This window comes from Aptenodytes patagonicus, chromosome 7, assembly GCF_965638725.1.
Source record: "Aptenodytes patagonicus chromosome 7, bAptPat1.pri.cur, whole genome shotgun sequence".
Lineage (NCBI taxonomy): Eukaryota > Metazoa > Chordata > Aves > Sphenisciformes > Spheniscidae > Aptenodytes > Aptenodytes patagonicus.
The window spans coordinates 19,058,640-19,076,133 of record NC_134955.1 but is presented as its reverse complement, the minus strand read 5'-3'; the positions used below and the strand labels follow the sequence as shown (position 1 = coordinate 19,076,133).

Sequence of the window (17,494 nt, the reverse complement as noted above, 5' to 3'; positions counted from 1 at the left end):
AGTTAACCAGATCTGTCTCTAGTATGAGAGGGAGAATGAATTATATAGCAAACCCTCCTACCAGAGTGTCTGTTAGCCAAGGCTTGGAAAGTGAGGGTTGGGACTTGAAAATGTGGACACCCCAGTGCCCATGACTACTGCATATCGGCTTTCTTCTGGGCGGTTCAATGTCTTGCTCAAAAAATGTAATGCAGATAAATGATGATCTCCATATTACCAAGGTGTACTTAGTAGACAATCTGGTAACTACTCATCTTTTCTTGGAGAGAAGATAACCCACATATTCCAAATGTGATTTTCAAGTCAAGATTATTTTTTTTTTTACTCATTTTAATGAAAAAAGGTCAATATTACCATATTTCTTGTAACTGTGTCTATTTTGATAAAAATTGCAGAAAATACCATTTTAATTTCCTGAAGTTTAGAATTTCATTTTGTTGTCCACTTTTTTATGCTTTTGTACTACTTACTTAGCTGGCAAGACAATATTAATGTCTGTCTCTTACTGCATTCTCTGCTGCATTTCTGTAAGGCAGGGAAATACTTTCTCCTCGTGCTGGCTGGGAGCTGACACATGGAAGTCGCACAGGAGCTGATGATGGACCAGGAGCTCAGGTCCCACTTTTGCAACTTCAAGGCTAATGCCATTATCATTAAGCCAATTTTACTTTCCTCAGAACAGCTTTTACTCCTTCTACTGTTCCATCTTTTTAGAAACATTGAAAAGAGGAATAATTAAGCCCCCAAATTTATAATAATCTTCTCCTCTTTCCATTTCAAATTTAGAAATTTCCTCCAAGATTGTGCTGCTTGAGGTACAGAAAAGACAGTATCCTGGATTAATTATTTTCCTTGTCCACTCAAATTTGAAGAGGTGGATTAATACTGGTAATAAAACTAGCTTGCTGTAAAGCAAAGCATTGAGAGATAGGGATCATACTGCCCATACAGTTTAGCCTAATCTGCTGTGCTGTTTGGAGGAGGGGACAGAAAATTCAAAATTTGGAAAAATATCTAATTCTTGTTTGCAAGTTATCTGGTGATGGCTCTCAAACTGCCAAAGGTTGTTCACCTGTTCACCCTTGCATTGTTGCTGAAACTACCTTTCAGATCACATGCCTTGCTATGCAGCCCTGAAGCTCACTTCAAAGGAGTTAGGCAATAAGGAAGGAATACAGTTTTCTCTCTCTTACAGGGTTTAAACCAGCTAACAGAGCCAAAGAACAAAAGTGATTTTTCAGTAAAAATAATAATAATTTGTTGTTTATACTTGTCATTTCAGATTCTGAATAAATAATCTCACTGCATAATTTCTTCATTCTGTATTAGACTAGTATATGCTGGGCAAACAAGCAAGGAGACTGTAGAGCACAAAATCACAACGGAGATGGAAAAAGTCCATGGAGGTTTCAAGCAATCCTCTTGCCAATGGAAGTCTATTGCTTAGTCCATATTATTTCTGGTTTATTTTTAAATGGTTCAGTTGACGGTGTTCCTGCCACTTCCCTGGGGAAACTATTTCATTCCCACTATTAGGCAACATTTCCAGAGATTTATACTAAGTTTTCCTCTGCTTGGCTGCCTTTCATTACCCCTACTTACAACAAGACGGTCCATCCATGGCAAGTCCTTTCCTTCCAGAAGATTTTGCTCGTCTCTCTATGACTGCCAGGAGTGCTATGTGAGGTCTGGGGTTTCCTCCTGTCTTGCTCCTAGGTCCCCGTTGTGCCGCGTTTATTCACTCAGTATCACATTTTTCACATGTGAGTTGCAAGGGAGGGCAGCTACTCCAGCAAATCACTGCTGTTCAGCAGCGAAAGCTGAAGCCCTTACGTAGGCTGCACACATTTAGTTCTTTTTATCTTTTTCATAATTTAAACTATTCACCTGGTTTTTTTAATTCCCTCTAGTTTGTTAACATCTGTCTGGTTCTCAGGTGTCCAAGACAGAACAGTATGTGAGTGCAGCTTTGCCACAGCTGTTTCATAAAAGAACTGTCAGCTTGGTTAAGGGACCTGAGGCTTCCGAGTACGCAGTCTCACTCCACAGTAGCTTTAAGAGCTTATACCTGATTATTCTCTTCTTCCCTTCCTGGTCTTTTGAGTCATTTTTGGCTTCCGGATTATCTCTCACTATTATATTGAACACTGAATCCAACAGTGGCATGTCTGAAGTTTGCAGAACCCCTGTTAAAAATATTAATCACTCCTGATTTTAAAATTCTGATTCTCTTCCACTGTTCTTTCCAGAAGTGTTCTCCTTGACCGCGTGTAAATAGAGGTGTTTGTATATAACTGAGTGTGAGGGGGTTGGTATGATAATGTGCTTACAAAATCCTGGCTTTGTTATTTTCTAGGTATTTGGTGCTAGAACACGTGTCAGGTGGGGAGCTCTTCGACTATCTCGTAAAAAAGGGAAGATTGACACCGAAAGAAGCCAGGAAGTTCTTCCGACAAATCATCTCTGCTTTGGACTTCTGCCATAGTCATTCAATATGGTGAGTACAGCCATTTGCAATGGGAGTTACCTGTTACATGAAAGCACAGAATAAAGGGATCTTATTTCTTGATACTTTTATTTCCTATTAAGTAACTGATGTAGTAAAGCTCTAAAAGCATTGTGTAAAGTGCTGATGTATTTTTTAATTCTTGGCCGTCTATGAGACAGTGCACCAGTCACAGATAGACTTTTCATGGAGAAGATTGTCTGTCATTTCTCACTGGAGGAGAATTCCTTCACAAGGAATGCTTTAACCGGGAAAACCAAAACCACCAAGGAAAAGCAGTTTAATTCCCATCATTCTTGGGGCACTTGCTAATAGAATTACATACACTATATCAAAATGAACCCCTGAAGAAACTTGGGACAATTACGAATACAGCAAAGTCATTTTATGGCTTCCTTCAGTTTTTGGAAACCTGCTGGCTTTTGGCAACCTTCACTGAGTCCCTTCTGGGCATTTGAGTCACTGTTGCCTTTAATTTCCTTTCCAGTAGGGAAGAATTTCCTTGATCTGACTGTTATTGATACTCACTAACTCCATCATACGACTTAACTATCAAGTGTGGTTTAACCTGTGCTTTCAGGTGGTGTTTTAAATTGGACCAGTTTCTCCTTCATCTTCAGCAAGTTTAGGTAATTTAAATTATACTGAAATCAAGTTGTTGTAATCAGTCTGAGCACAGAGTTTCTGTATAGCTGTTGACCCATAACTGCCTGCTTATTTCTCAGAAATGCAGCTCCTCACAGTTAGATTGGCTGGGGGAGACCATTTACATTATGTCTGCACAGCTGCTTCTCCATAGCCATAGACAGCCGTAGATCCCCCCCTCTAGGAGGCCAAGGGCCACTGATAGATAACTGCAGTAGTTGGATTTGCATAATCACTGTGTGGTTACTTCTCAGTAACTGTACAGTGATTTTCTGTACCCCCGTTTTTGTGCTGAGAACCTGCAAACCAGATGTCCACAGCATAAATGGTCACAGCAAAAACGGATGCCTAAATATTTAACTTGCTCTTCTAGCCCCCTCCCTCTACATCTCTGATTCATTTTAACAGGAAATACTAATCTGAAAGAGATCATATTTCTAATAAATGGAAAGTGAAATAAGAGCCTTTCTTGAGGATATATTAAGAAGAGTATACTGTTAGCAGAAGAGGCACTTCAAAGGTGGTGAATCTGGGTGAGAAGGTCCTGAGGACAATGCCTACCTGGCACAGGCAGGGTTACAATAGTCAGAGAAATTCCCAGAGGAGCCAAGAGCAGGTTGCGTGCCCTAACTAGAGGATCTAAGTTTTCTCTGTTGGCAAAGACCTCTGACATGTTTTATTCTGCGAATTCCACAATTTGTCCTCCCTGCTAATCAACTGGGTTGAGTGATCATGACCTTCCTATAATCAGCATAGGTTGTACAGCTGTTATTTTTTATGTACACTGGGCAGTGTAACCACTGGTGGATTGCATACGTACATGTTTCTGTTCCCTACTTGGCTTAACACTTAGAGACCCAGTCCAAGAAGACTCAAAAATGTTTAACTACAACTGAAGAGAAATTACTTTTCCAAATGAATATTCCAGAGAAATACGAATCTCCATTGGGATAGAAGTTTCTCTGAAAGCATGCATATATACACATACATACTAGTCCTTTGGGCTTGTGATGGATACCTCTTGATATGGCAGACTTTAATAAACTGAGTGAGGATCGTGGTGAGGCTGTCAGACGTACAAGCACCTCTGCAGATTTAACGATACATGGAATTTCCAAGGCAGAGTGCATGTCTCTCTTGAGGAATCCATTTTCCTCCGTTAAACATATTGGATTGTGGGCAGTAGTCTTGTTTAGAAGTAAATCCCCTGTCTCCTTGCCAACTCCCACTCGACTAGCATCTAGTGCTGAATAAGTTAGCAGTAAATCATAAGCTCTTCCTCCCTCCAGGTCACTCTGAGACTTGTGTGGTCTGTGTAATATTAGACTCTGTGTTGTATTCTGGACAGTTATCATTAAACCCTTTTTGAAAATCAGAGCATGCATAAATATGTGTGTGTGTGTGTGTATAAAAGTTAATGTGCTTTCCTAAGCAATGAAGCTTGACCTTGTCCTGTCATGGGGCACTGAAATGACAAATCATCTCATCAGCCAGGTTATGCAGTTATGACCACATTGAAAAATGAAGGCTTCTGCTTTGGTTAATGACTAAATATGGGTGCCTCTAACCTACTGGCAGAATAGCTTGATAGTCTGGTGTCCCCAGCGCCGTATCATTGTCCTATCTTCTTCCTGTACCTCCCAAAACACTGTGAAATGTCTGTGGCTTACTTTCACAGCAGTATGTAACCACATTCAGCTTTCACTGCTCAAAATGTATTGATACACCAGGATTCCCGGATCAAAGAATCAGAAAGGATTCCCCAATCCTCCCATCAGTAAAACGCTTCTGCTGCTACTGTGTGGAGAGATCACCTGTGTCTGAGAGGTGTTTTCAAACAAGCAGCTCAGACAAGGAAGCGGAATAGGCTTGGAGCTTGAGTCTGTTTTGTGTGTTGTTTTAAAAGAGTATGAGTTTTCTGTTCTTATTTTATTTAGTGGAAACAGTGGGGGAAGATTTGATGTACCTCACTCTGAGGTGCAGTCACTTACGGGGTTTTGTGGTACAGGTTGGCCAGGGGGAAAGCTTATAAGAAACCCACTGTAGGGTTCTCTAAGGGCTTTTCTGTGTACATAGCATCGTGCCATGCTAGGGACCCACAGGCGTGGGTGTGAACAGACAGCACCGTGCAGAGGTATTATGTGGGATCCTGCAAACAGTGTATCTGTGTTACCTTGCTGCTTTGCCTGAGCTGGCAAGCAGAGTGGTTAGCTCAGTGATGCAGCATTATTGCTTCTGCTTCCAGCTCTTCCTCTGTGCTAGCTCGGAGGGCTCTGCACCATGCTGCAGTGCCCGGAGCAGATGCACTCAGCAGTATTGCAAGAAATGGCAGAGGAACCTGGGGTTCCTTGGACATCAGTGTAAGACCATCCTAGCCTAGGAAGTTTTCTTTGGACATAACTGATGTTTTTTTCCTAAGCTGCTGTTCACCTAATGCTGGGTGTCTGCTCTCCTAAATTCAGGGCCTTTAAGATGTCTCAGCTGGGTGCCCCAAATCAATAGTCCCTTTTGAATATCCTGCCTCTGTACTGTGGGGGAGGTCTCAGCTAATTCAGTGCCGGCTGTATTTTCTGTCAGAAACAATGTAGGAGCACGTATCAGGGTAGGTCGCAAATCCTTGCTTTCCTCAGGAAGAGTCTCTTTTATCTTGAGCGAGGGAACGCTGCAGCGCCAACGGAGGGTGGGAGCCGGGTGAGGAGAGCTGGCGGGCGCCTCATTGGCTGGGTGTGACATCACCAGCAAGAGCTGGGATTGGCAGTGTGTGTATTTTGTGTGTGTTGGGTTTTTGCTTTGGTCAAGCTCATATTTGGTGTCTGTATCTCACAAGCTGACAAATAAAAATATGATTACAGAAAATGCCCCGTGGCAAACCTTATTATGGCTTCAGAGATAACAGATAATGCCAATTACTGCACAGGGCAGCAGTGACATTGAGAGGAAATCCCCTGCGGTAATGAGCAGCAAGATGATTATTTCATTTTATTTTTATTTTGGTTGGGTTTCATTTTGTGTTTTTTTTTCCTGAGCATGCACAAGAGGGGGTTAAGGCAGGTTCTTTATGAATATTGATAAATGACAATTATGAAGGCCCTTTCTCCTTTCATTGCCTGGGGCTGTGCCTGCTTGAGTACGCACAAGGCTCTTGCTGAAGTGTGTCTGTGTGTGCATGCGTAGGCATGAGGGTGTGTGACTTAGAGGGCTGAGGCAATGAATAAGAGCTTTGTCTGACTTTGCCTGGTGTTCTTCCTGTCAGTGCAGGGGGGTAAAAGGCTCCTTATAAAATAACGCTTCAAGATTTCACAGCAATAGTGCCAGAATCTCTGGTACATTCTTGCAGGCAGGAGCTGCAGGGCACTGTCAGTAATGGAAGCACGCTTTTAGGGAGAAATCTGGGGTGTCTTCGAGAAACAGGGAAAGGTGAAGAATGCCAGGTGCCATGTTCTGTCAGATAGTGCCACCCTCCTAGTGACTCCTGATTTGCCTTGCTTCATTTATGAGGCGCATGCTATAGTGTTCTGCAGGGGCAGTCTGTTGAAATCATGACTCAAGGCCTCCAAATGTGAAACTGGTCTAGAAATTGTGGCATTTAAAAAGGTTGTTTTCTGGGTTGTTTTTCTTTCTGGTCCTTGAGTCTGTAGGTTTTCAAGTTTTCTTTCAGACCATCAGAAGTGAGGAAACTACCTTTTTCCCCTGTTGAGAGCTGAGATTCACCAATCATTTCCTGAATCCAGGAGTTTCAGATCTGTGGTTGAGACTCACTCTAAAACAGTGAGGAATTTTCAAATTTCCCTTGTACAGGGAACTGGAGAAAACCCATCAAGTACAGCAGCTGCAATGCCAAAGGCAAAGTTACCAGCTCAGCTAAAGTCAAAGGACATGTATTTTTGTAAGTTTACTTCTTTATATAAGCCACTGGAAACTCAAAAATGGCATAATCTTATTGTAAGCATAACCAGGTAACATTCTCTGGCAGGTACAGCAGTGGTGATCAGACCTGACAGTCTGTTCTGGCTTTGAAATACATGAATATATGTTTTGAGTCAAGGTTGGTAGGGAAGAACAATATATTTTAATAGATCAATGGAAATAATTGTTAAAAAGCAAGCAAGGTTTTATGCATACAAACCCTTCTCCAGGTCTCCTGATATGTTTATAGATGTTGTCCTTTTTCCTAGCTATAACTATATTTATTTGTTCTGCAGAATTCTGTGAAAGCTTACTAAATTTGAGCATAGCAACCATGGCTCTAAACAAAGATTCTTCTGTAGGTAGATACAAGTTACATGTTCGGATCTGATTTGCAGAAGCAAGAGAAAATAAGATGAAAGGCTTTTTCTGCTCAAAATTAAAAATATTGCTTCTCATACTATTAATTATTACTGATAAATTATTTGCATCACATCAGGCACTTTTAAGAGGCATACTGCAGAACAATTATTCTGTAGTCTGGCCCTTCTGGGAGTTTGGGGTCAGTAAGAAAAGCATTTGCAAAGTAGCCAAGAATTTGATTAGTACAAATGACCTGCAACTACTCCAATTAGGAGGTTTCTTGGGTTAGAAATCTGTGACCTACAATGAGTTGTCATAGAAACTGATACGAACGTTTCAGCTCAAAAATCAGTTTAAAATAATGGGTTAGTTCATCATCTCGGGCCAGGTGACATAGCTCCTTTGAATCCAAGATCTGGAGTCTGTCACTACACCAAAAATCTTCTGCCAACCCTGGGTGACAGGGAGAGAGTGTTTTACTTCTCTCTTTTATATATGCTGCAATTGCCTGCAGTACAGATACGAGGATATTCCCAGAGCAGGAAGATGGACTAGAAAGGCAACGGAGGGAGATAGAGGAGCTGTCTGAATAGCATCACTGGGAGTGACCAGAAAGCAAGGGTGTAAGTGGGTAACTGGAACATGTTAACACATATGTGTGCCTTTCATTTTCTATGCACCACCTCCAAGAACTGTGCCCGTTTCCATGGGACAATTTTTTCAGACCTTTTTCCGTAACCATCTTGTGTTGCAAGAGAATTGTAAAGCCTTTGTTGTAATCTGTAAAAGAGAGACGTTGCAGAGAGTCTGATAGTGTGTGCTTCCCCTGTCGTGGCTTGTTTAATGGCTCCCTTTCACTCACAAGCTGTCCCTTCAAAAGCCTGCCGTATGCAGGCTCCTGGAGCTAACTTCTTGCTCCATTGTCTTGGTTGAGGAGCTCTGGGCAGTCTGTGGCCACCCTGGATCAGGGTTACACTGGCTTCTTCTGCAATGCTGCATTTCTCTTTCATATTCTTTCTCAGCATATGCAGGGCTCAATAGGAGAGTTCGCTGTGTTTGTCACTAAAGAAGCTGCTTGCTTCTCTTCTGATTTTCCAGCCATGTGATAAAGCCCCTACAGCTTTAGAGCCTTTAGAACAACGAAAGGGTAACGAGTCCTCTGTTCACCTGCAGAGAGAGGAGTTGATGCAGTCATATAAGACATGGAGAGCCAGAGAGATCAGCTGGAATGGGACCAAATTAAATGCATTTACTCTGCAATGTTCCATTAATGCCAAGTAATTACCACATACAGTGGGATTTTTGTTTTGTTTTGTTCTGTTTCATTTTGGCACAAGAGAATTCTTTCCAAATATGAATGCATGAGGCTGTCCGGGCTGCTGGGCTCTTAGGTAAATTATAACAAGCCTTCCCTATTCCCATATGTTCCTCTCCCTTCCTTCTGGCATTTGAAAAGCTGGCAATACAAAGATGGGAAATGCAAATGCAGAGGGGAAGTCTCATTCCCAGTGGCCATGATGCTGGTTCAGCCACTCTGGTGCAGACTCCTGGCCTGACTTCTATCCCCAGGATGCTGCCTTGGCAAATTCAAAGTGGTCCAAAGCTGGATAGCAGAGAAATGTTCCAGCTAGAAGAAAATTTTCATTGGGGCATAAAATTCTCTTGTGGTTGAATGTGCAAGCACTGCCTGATCCCACTGGCACCCTGATCTCTGAGAGGAGTGCTGCCACAATACAAAAAAAATACTTGGGCTGCCATGAAATTCCTATGCTAACCATCCATACTGGGCACTAGAGACTGTGTTGAAAGAGGGATGGAGAAGGGTCAGAGAGATGCAAAAACTGCTGTATGACAGTTCTTGTATTTTAGGGCCCAGTCAGCAATAAATGTAACGATTCTCAACAGAGTCCACACTCTCCTTTCTGCTCAGTGGACTATAGTGAAGAGCTGATAATTTTTCTTGGTTTTATTTTGGTGAGTGTCTGGAGGGGGGGGGGGGGAAAGCTTTAAGGTCTGTTGCCACTCCAGATTTCCTTTCACACATACTATGCCAGTCCCATGAATCCCCAGGTCCCAAATTAAGGCTTTCAAAATGCTCTCTGGGAGGTGGGTCAGGACCTCTGCCTAAAGACTGCCATCAGCCCATGTAGGCTGATCATTCATGGAAAAGCATTGCACAGCACGGTGAGGTGAAGCTTACTCCACATTTGGAATGTGGATGGTGGCACTCCCATTTTTCCTCTCTCTCTTGCAGTGGCTCTCCAAAAAAAACCTGAATGTATTTGCCACTTTATAGGAACTTCATTTTCCCACTTGATCCTCCCTAAAAATCCAGGCCTAAAATTGTCTGTGTTGTGGATCCCAGCTGATGGGAAGACAGGATGAAATGGGGAGAAGGAGACTCCTTTCCACCAGTGAATACTGTACTCATTTTCAAAGGTGTCGTCCCCTTTCACCACCTCTCAGTGGTCTGGGAGTGGGGCTGGTTGAAGGTTCACATACGTTCTGCTCCAGCCAGGGCCTGTGGCAGGTCTGCTAAGGCTGGTAGCTTTGAGGCATGGAAGGGGAGCATTTTTGCATTTCCTTTATCTGTACCATTTTCCTGAAATAATGAGATGTTTTGTAGTGAGCATGCATCCAGGCTGGAGAAACGCTTGTGGACGACCTGTTCTTAGGTCATGCTGTGCCTTGATCATTCCTTCAAGTTCTCTTGTCTCTAAAAATACTACACAATTTTAGGATAAGCAAAGAATTTCAATTTTTAGGTACAAAAGGCACATGTCAGCAGTATGCCTGCTATAGGCTGAACACGTATGAATGGTATCAGCCAGTGCACAAACAGTGGAACAGGCATGGGCAGCAGCACCCCCAACTTCTAAACCATATATCTGTTCAGCAGTCAGCCAGGAGCAGTCACCAAGACTGAAAAACAACCATAGCCGCTGAAAAACCACGCACAGTAGAAGAACATGGACTCAACTTGAGCTGTGGGGAGGTTTCTTGTTTCATAGCATCAAACAAGCACTGCTTGCTTTACAGGGAGCTGTTGTTTGCTGCTGAGCCCTAGTCCTCAGACAGGAGAACTTAGGTGCGTCTTCCCAGCACCCCGTTAATGAAACCAGTTGTAAGATGAGAACTGTCCAGGATGTCTGCTGGAGGAAAGATTAAATCACACACTACTGTCTCATTAGTGTCCAAGCTTTCCTAGCTTGCCTTAGGACTGTGGGCTCTTCACTCCATTTCACTGCTGGGGCTGGAGTATGTTCAGATTTGGCGGATGTTGACAATCTTGCCTTTGTCCAGGACTGCTGTCCTTGATGATGGCATTCAGAGGTTCTTTTTGTGGCCATTAACTGGTAATTCACTGCCTCTGGAAACGTTTCCTCGTCACTCATCTCCTGCTTTTTTGTCAAGTAGGTATGACTATCTTGATAGTTATTATATGGCTAACAAGTCTTCTGTCTCCAGTTACCTCGAAACTTTGATTTCTATGAGAAAGATAGATTTGATAAAGCACCTTTTGCTTTGTCAGATGAAAATACGCACAAATCTGAATCATGCTGCTCCATTATCTACCAGATTGTTTGCCCATGGTTAACAAGGCCAGTTTAACATGCAGGGTTCATCATGTTTCTACAAGATTGGAGACCAAATTTTATGCTCTTTAAAAAGTGAGGGAGAAGGAATCGTAGGACTCAGTGATAAGGTAAATGACCAGTGCCTGCTTTGAATGTGCACTATTTTGCTGGAAGTCTCCTTTGGAAATACCTGTTACTCTCCCCAGGTGTCCTATTACAGTGTGCTCTGGTTTTGCGTAGAATTGACCTGCATTATTTACAAGTTGTCTCTAACTGATCAGTCCAGATTTCTCTTCAGATCAGAGGAGATAATTTCCAAGACATTGTCATGCCTCTCATGTTTTTCTGGGAGGCTAGAGACTGTCCTTTACAGTGGTATAGAGGTAGAATTACACTTGCATGCTTGAGGAATGCTAGAGGAATGTCTTAAAAAGTGAAGAGGAAATGGCATGAAGATAAGGCTGCCTTCCATTATGGGTGTCACTGGACTAGACTATCCTAACGCTGGTTCTTTTGCTGAGTTCAGTTTCTGGTCAGGGTAACTGGTTTTAGTGAACCATTGTTGCAAATGACTGTTGTTTGCCTGACACTCGCACATGTTGTCGGCTGACCGTTTCCCACAGGTTTGTGTTCTGACTGTGCACTGAAGCTGGCCGTTCTGCCTGCAAGGTTTGAGTGCTCATATTTGGACCTTTTATTAGCAAGACATCAAAGACTCATTTTGCCTACTCATAAGCAAAAACAAGAAAAGAGCTTCTTCTTTAGTCTGCCTAAAGTGGTTCTCTCATCTCTGTGACTCTTCAAGAATTGCAAATAAAAAAAAAAGCAAAGTCATCACAAATTTTGTGCAAGATTTTTGTCTTTGGATATAAAATCAAGTAAATGTAATAGTTGTACAAAAGCACGGGTACTAAGAAGCAGACATGGGTGCACAGTGGTGTTGGCTGTGGGTAGTGGAGATTAATAAATTAGTCAATATATGATACCTTTGATTTCAAGCAGAAGTTGCCATCCTGAAGATCATGGCTGCCTGGCTCTTCCCATGTTGCCAAACAATAAGAGAATCGAGCTTTGACGGGTAGGAGGGAATCCTCTCTCTTCCTTCCTGGTGCTGGCACCCTCAGTTATAAGCAGTGCTGGGTTGAAGGGATTTCTCCATCAGAGCTAATTACCCAAAATTATTTCAAAGCCATATGCCTATGTAAACAACTCCTAATAGGGGCTTTTTGCAGTAGCATTTACACCAAGGATGTTTTTTTCTCTAGATATCACTCATTTTGTTTCCTGTTGTTGACAGAATATATTGATAGTGTTGCCTTCTACCTTAAGGAGCTGGCATGTGTTGGAGTATATCAGCTCTAAATCCAAGCTGAAGTTCTCCTCCTACCTATTTCCCTCAGTCTCTCCCTCAGATTGTGTTGGTATCACTGGAAGTTGAAGATGTTCGTTTCCTGTTACAGCACTGCAGGCTCAAGCCTTGCATTCATCAGGAGTGGGCATTTGGGATATGGTCTAGAGTATTGCAAAGATTGGATCTTGGATATGTGTGTTCTCCTGCCTGGGACAGGAAAAAAAATGAAATCAATTAAAATATAATAGGTTGGATGCTATGCTGGATAAAGAACAAGTTTTGGAGTGGGAAAGCTGCCGTAGATAATTTAACTCACATTTTGATCCTCTCTTTACAGCCACAGGGACTTAAAACCAGAAAACCTACTGCTGGATGAAAAGAACAACATCCGGATAGCAGACTTCGGGATGGCATCACTGCAGGTTGGGGACAGCTTGTTAGAAACCAGTTGTGGGTGAGTGTCTCAGAACATATTGCAAAAATCAGTGATAGAGTCCAGACATAAAAGTTGTCTATAGTAAGGGTTTCAATAAAGACCTGCAGACTTACACCATGCGTTGTTAGTTCCCAGCAAGATGATAAATTGATATGATGCACGTAGTGTATAAGATAGCTAAAAGAAGGGTTTTTTAAGTGCTTTGCAGTGAAAAGCAGGCCTCTGCAGGTGTCACATATGGATATAAAAATCAAGGCTTTCAGGTTTGGATTCTTCTGCATACGCTGGTGTGTGTTTGCTTTCACTGGCCATACAATTTTGGGAACTGAAAGCGGTAGAGTTGGCTGTTTTAAGAAGAGGCTTTAAAAATATTAGGGGGTAAAAAAAACTAATCTAGGGGTTCTGAAGTAGAATTTGCATGTCCTGATTAGGCTCCCTGTTTGCAGCTCTTCCTGTTCATGCTCCACACTGCTTCATTTTGTCTCACATGCAGGATTGACAGGGAGGCAGCAGGGTCCTTTGCAATTACAAGCAGGGGATGAATGCAGATACAAAGGAGACTGCTTGGAGGAATATTGCAGGGGCACTCTAAAAACATTTCCATGGCAATTCAGTTGCCAGCAAGAGCTTTCTAGGAATTTCCAAGGGAGCCAGCAATAAGCCCAACAGCTGAGCAAAGCCCAGGTGCCTGGCCGGGGACAGGACATGGTCTCCGGGGGCAATGCCCTCTCATCACCATCGCCTCTAGGGGCACTACTGGACCATGCTTCCCCCACCCCCCATAGCTATGGCTTGGTGCGTGTTGACTGTGCAGGGGGCTGCCACAGTGAGCTGTGGCAAGGGCAGCAGCTGCATTGAGCTGCTGCAGCCTGGCACCACTATGCCAGCTTTTAGCTGTGTCTGAATTTGTTATAACAGCGAGCTCAGCAATTGAGTTGCAGACAGTACCAGCAGATTTCCACCTCCTCCCATACAGACCTACTCTTCCTGGCCTTTGGTAGTGTGAATCTGATGACTCCAGGCCAGCCCTGTCTTCAGCTGGTTACAGTCCATGTTTTTTCAGTCTGTGCTCTGAGCCAAGGCAATTCAGGGTAGACGTGGAGGCATCGTGGTTCCCTGCACAGCCCAGCCACTGCCTCTCAGTCCTGAGCTGTACAGCTCTGCTGTCCAAGTCATGAATAATGGATAGCAAATTATTTTAAGTTCATGATGTGATCCAATGCTGGTTGATGAGTACACTGAGACCCACCCATTCCTTCCTGTCCGTGTCAAGTCAAGATTTGACCTCTTTAGCAGCACAGATGAAAAGCAAGGAGCTATGAGTCTGCACATCTGTTGCTTGCAGCTGCTTTCAAACCTCCCCTCTAGATCAGGAAATGAAGTCCTCCCTGCAGTTATCATAAAGCCTCTATACTCTAGATAAAATTTTCCCCCTTCCTTCCATGAAAAAAACAAGAGGAAGTGTAAAAACCAACCCAGTCTCACATTGCACTGTAGGATTCTTCAAACTCCTCGGGAACCTCTCGGTAGGGTTCCTGTACTTGTTAGCACTGGGCTCTGTCATCCAGGTCTAGAGTCTCAAAGGGAGACTTCGTTTCCATAAGCTGCGCTGGAATTCAAACCTCCATGCTTCAAGCAGAGCCAGCACCGACATCACGGCCTTAAAACGCGCTAATAAAGAAATCAATGGAACAGAAGAGACGTGCCTGTAATAAACAGAACACAGCAGCAACACTATGATCTCCTGCGTTGCAGATGCATTTCAAGTGTGGTGCCAATCACTAGGCCTCCGTGTGAGCTATTACACCACTTCATTAATTCTCCTGGCATGGAGCCCAGCATGGCTGATACTGGTGTCTTGTGATCTCTCTGGTTTGGGGGGTGAAGGGAGGAAGGAAGGAATATATAACAATATGCCATACTGTTCACAAAGAAAGGCAATCCAGTTATGACTCCCTTTCCCTTGGAGCACACACAGTAACCAACCTCAGAGCTTTTCAAGGCAACAGTTTTACCTACCCTTGTAGTTGGTACTTTCAGCCAGCGTGAAAAGGAACAAAACAGAGTGAATCATGGCTGAGATACTGAGCTTTAATGAGATGCTCCTCCGTGCACCCAGAAGTTAATTTCCAGAATGGTTTTATCTGTGCTATGAACACTGATAATGAGATGAAACTGTAACATTTCCATTTACAGTCACGCAAGGAGTCTCCAGGTATTTCTGTCAGTCAGAGTGGGAGGATCAGATGGCATTGAGCCATGTGATGCAGCTAACTTTGTCAGTACAGCAGAGTGGTTAGAGTGCAGTCAAAATTCTTTGTTGTCACAAGTGAACTGCTAAGTTTAGTCCAAAATTTGGGTAGGCTTTAGGTCACCACAGAGCCTTGACTGGCCTCATGAAGATAATCACGTAGCCTGAAGTATGCTGTATTGCATACCTCAGAGTCAGTGTTTTCTGGGAGCTATTCCTTAGATCTGCACGGTTTTCTGTAGCATTGATGGCTACCTGGAGAAAACAATAAAAGTTCAATCCAGTTGTGTTTGTGTAGGAGAGGGAGGTAAGGATGGACTTGCTGTTTCATTGACATAATTTGTCACTGACAGACTGCACATTGGGCCTTGATTGTAATGAATCCCCATTGCTGGAAATGTATATTGCGCAAATCCTGCATATACACAGCACAGAGGAATAAGTCGGTAGTTTTAAACATGTGTCTTTAGACCCTTGAGGGGAAGAGGAGCTGTGTGTAGGGTCTGCAGGAATAATTCTGCTTACAGCAGAAATTGCACAGCAAGGCAGTCTCATGGAGAGATGGTCCTTGAAATGCCAGAGTAACACAGTGAGTCTCTGCATTCCTCCAGGAGCAGGTGAGGTCTGTGAGCAAACAGCAGACAAGGAAGGAAGTGGAAGATGTGGTAGGAAGCTGCTTCTATGATTTTAGATCTTTTCAGCTCTTCCTCCTCTTTACCCATCCAGGCAATGGCATGCAGAGACATGCCCCTGTCTCTTTTCACAGCAATTCTTCCCAGCATACTGCCTCGCAGTGTTTCAGCATGGTAGATATTGTCCAATCCATCCTGAATTGTCACTAGGCAAGAAGAGTGAGTGCCTTACAGTTAAACCTCAGGACTGAGACCCAGGTGATCTGAGCTTGATTTCTGTCTCTGCTGAAGGCATTCAGGATAGTCTTGGACAAGATGCATTACCTTTCTCTGCTTCAGTTCTCCATCTTAGCAAGTCATTGCAGTGCCCAAGTTACTCTGAACATAAATTGCAGTCATTTCTATAGCAGTCTTGGAAAAGTAGGAAGGGTTGGGGCATTCCCTGGATCTTGTTCCCTTTTCTTGAACTAAGAGGGCTTATGGCTAAAATGAATCATAGAATCATAGAGGTTGGAAAAGACCTCTAAGATCATCGAGTCCAATCATCAACCCAACACCACCATGCCCACTAAACCATGTCCCTAAGCACCACATCTACACGTCTTTTAAATACCTCCAGGGATGGTGACTCAACCACTTCCCTGGGCAGCCTGTTCCAATGTTTAACCACTCTTTCAGTAAAGAAATTTTTCCTCACGTTCAAAAGGATTGAAAGAGGATACTGTTGAGTTACAATTCTTGGGAGCTTGTAAAGATCCTTCCTAATTCCCCATTGCTCCTTACAGAAACCTGGCAAAGTAAATTTTTGCCATCTCTTCACTTCTCTCAGTTTCACTCATCACAGCTTCGAAACACTGGATGGAGATTGCTGCAAGCTGCCAGGTGACCAAGAACCCACAGCAGTGCTAGTGTCTGTGCTGCCTGCCTCCAAATCTCTCTATCCCAACCAAGAGCTAGGACAAAGCTGACATGTAAATTTAGCTCACTCCAGCACCAGACCCAGCCTCTGCAGAGGCAGTCAGTATGGAGACTGACACCACTGCTGACAGCCCCACAATTAACTGACTGTATGCAACAGTTCCCCCATATTGGTGTCTCCATAGGGAACCCCTAGCCTGATCCAGAAAGCTGTGTGCATGTGGGAAGAGCGATGCTGATTATGATTTTATTGAGAGTGAGAAGAAAGCCTTGCGCCTGTTGGTGGCATAATGGAGGAAAACAGCAACTTCCAACCCCAGCACAGTCAATTTCTCTGCTCTCAGCTCTCCCTAGCGATTCCTAGCAACACTTTGCAGACCCACAGATTGCCTAGATCTATCAAAAAAAAAAGCACGTATTCTCATTAGGACTGATTACTGGCTCTTTTTGAGCTCAGGGTATTTATAACAACCAATGCACTGTGTGTTAGAAATGCTAGTGGAGATCATCTAGCTCCTGATTAACTTACATCTGTATTTGGTGTATCAGCACACCTGTGATGAGCAGATAATTCAGAAGGGCAATATTCAGTTGCCACACACCTCAGTGTCCAAGCACCATTTCTGATTTTAATGACAAGACATGATGCTGCACATATTCTTTCCCCTTTATAATAAATGTGTGCATGTTGTCTAAAACATATGCAAGTGTCCTACATCCGGTTATTGTTAGGGATGCAAATTTAGGCTTTTAAAATTGGAAATGCCAGAATTACTACTTTTTACCCCATCTCATCAAGAGCTTCCATTCCCAGCACTCCATTCCCATCTGCCTTCTTCCCTGATTTGCACTCTAGTCTTGCCAACTTCTCCCAGTCATTTCTGCTCCATATTTGGCTCCAAATCCCA

The 17,494-nt window shown here is 43.2% G+C and overlaps 1 protein-coding gene across 1 annotated transcript in view; it reads left to right on the top strand.

Moving 5' to 3' along the window:
• BRSK2 (BR serine/threonine kinase 2) overlaps positions 1 to 17,494 on the top strand; it is a 330,005-nt gene that overhangs the window by 231,499 nt on the left and 81,012 nt on the right. Inside the window, 2 exon segments of the mRNA XM_076344223.1 lie at positions 2,357 to 2,497; positions 12,687 to 12,803. Of these exon segments, the coding sequence (XP_076200338.1) occupies positions 2,357 to 2,497; positions 12,687 to 12,803 (258 nt within the window).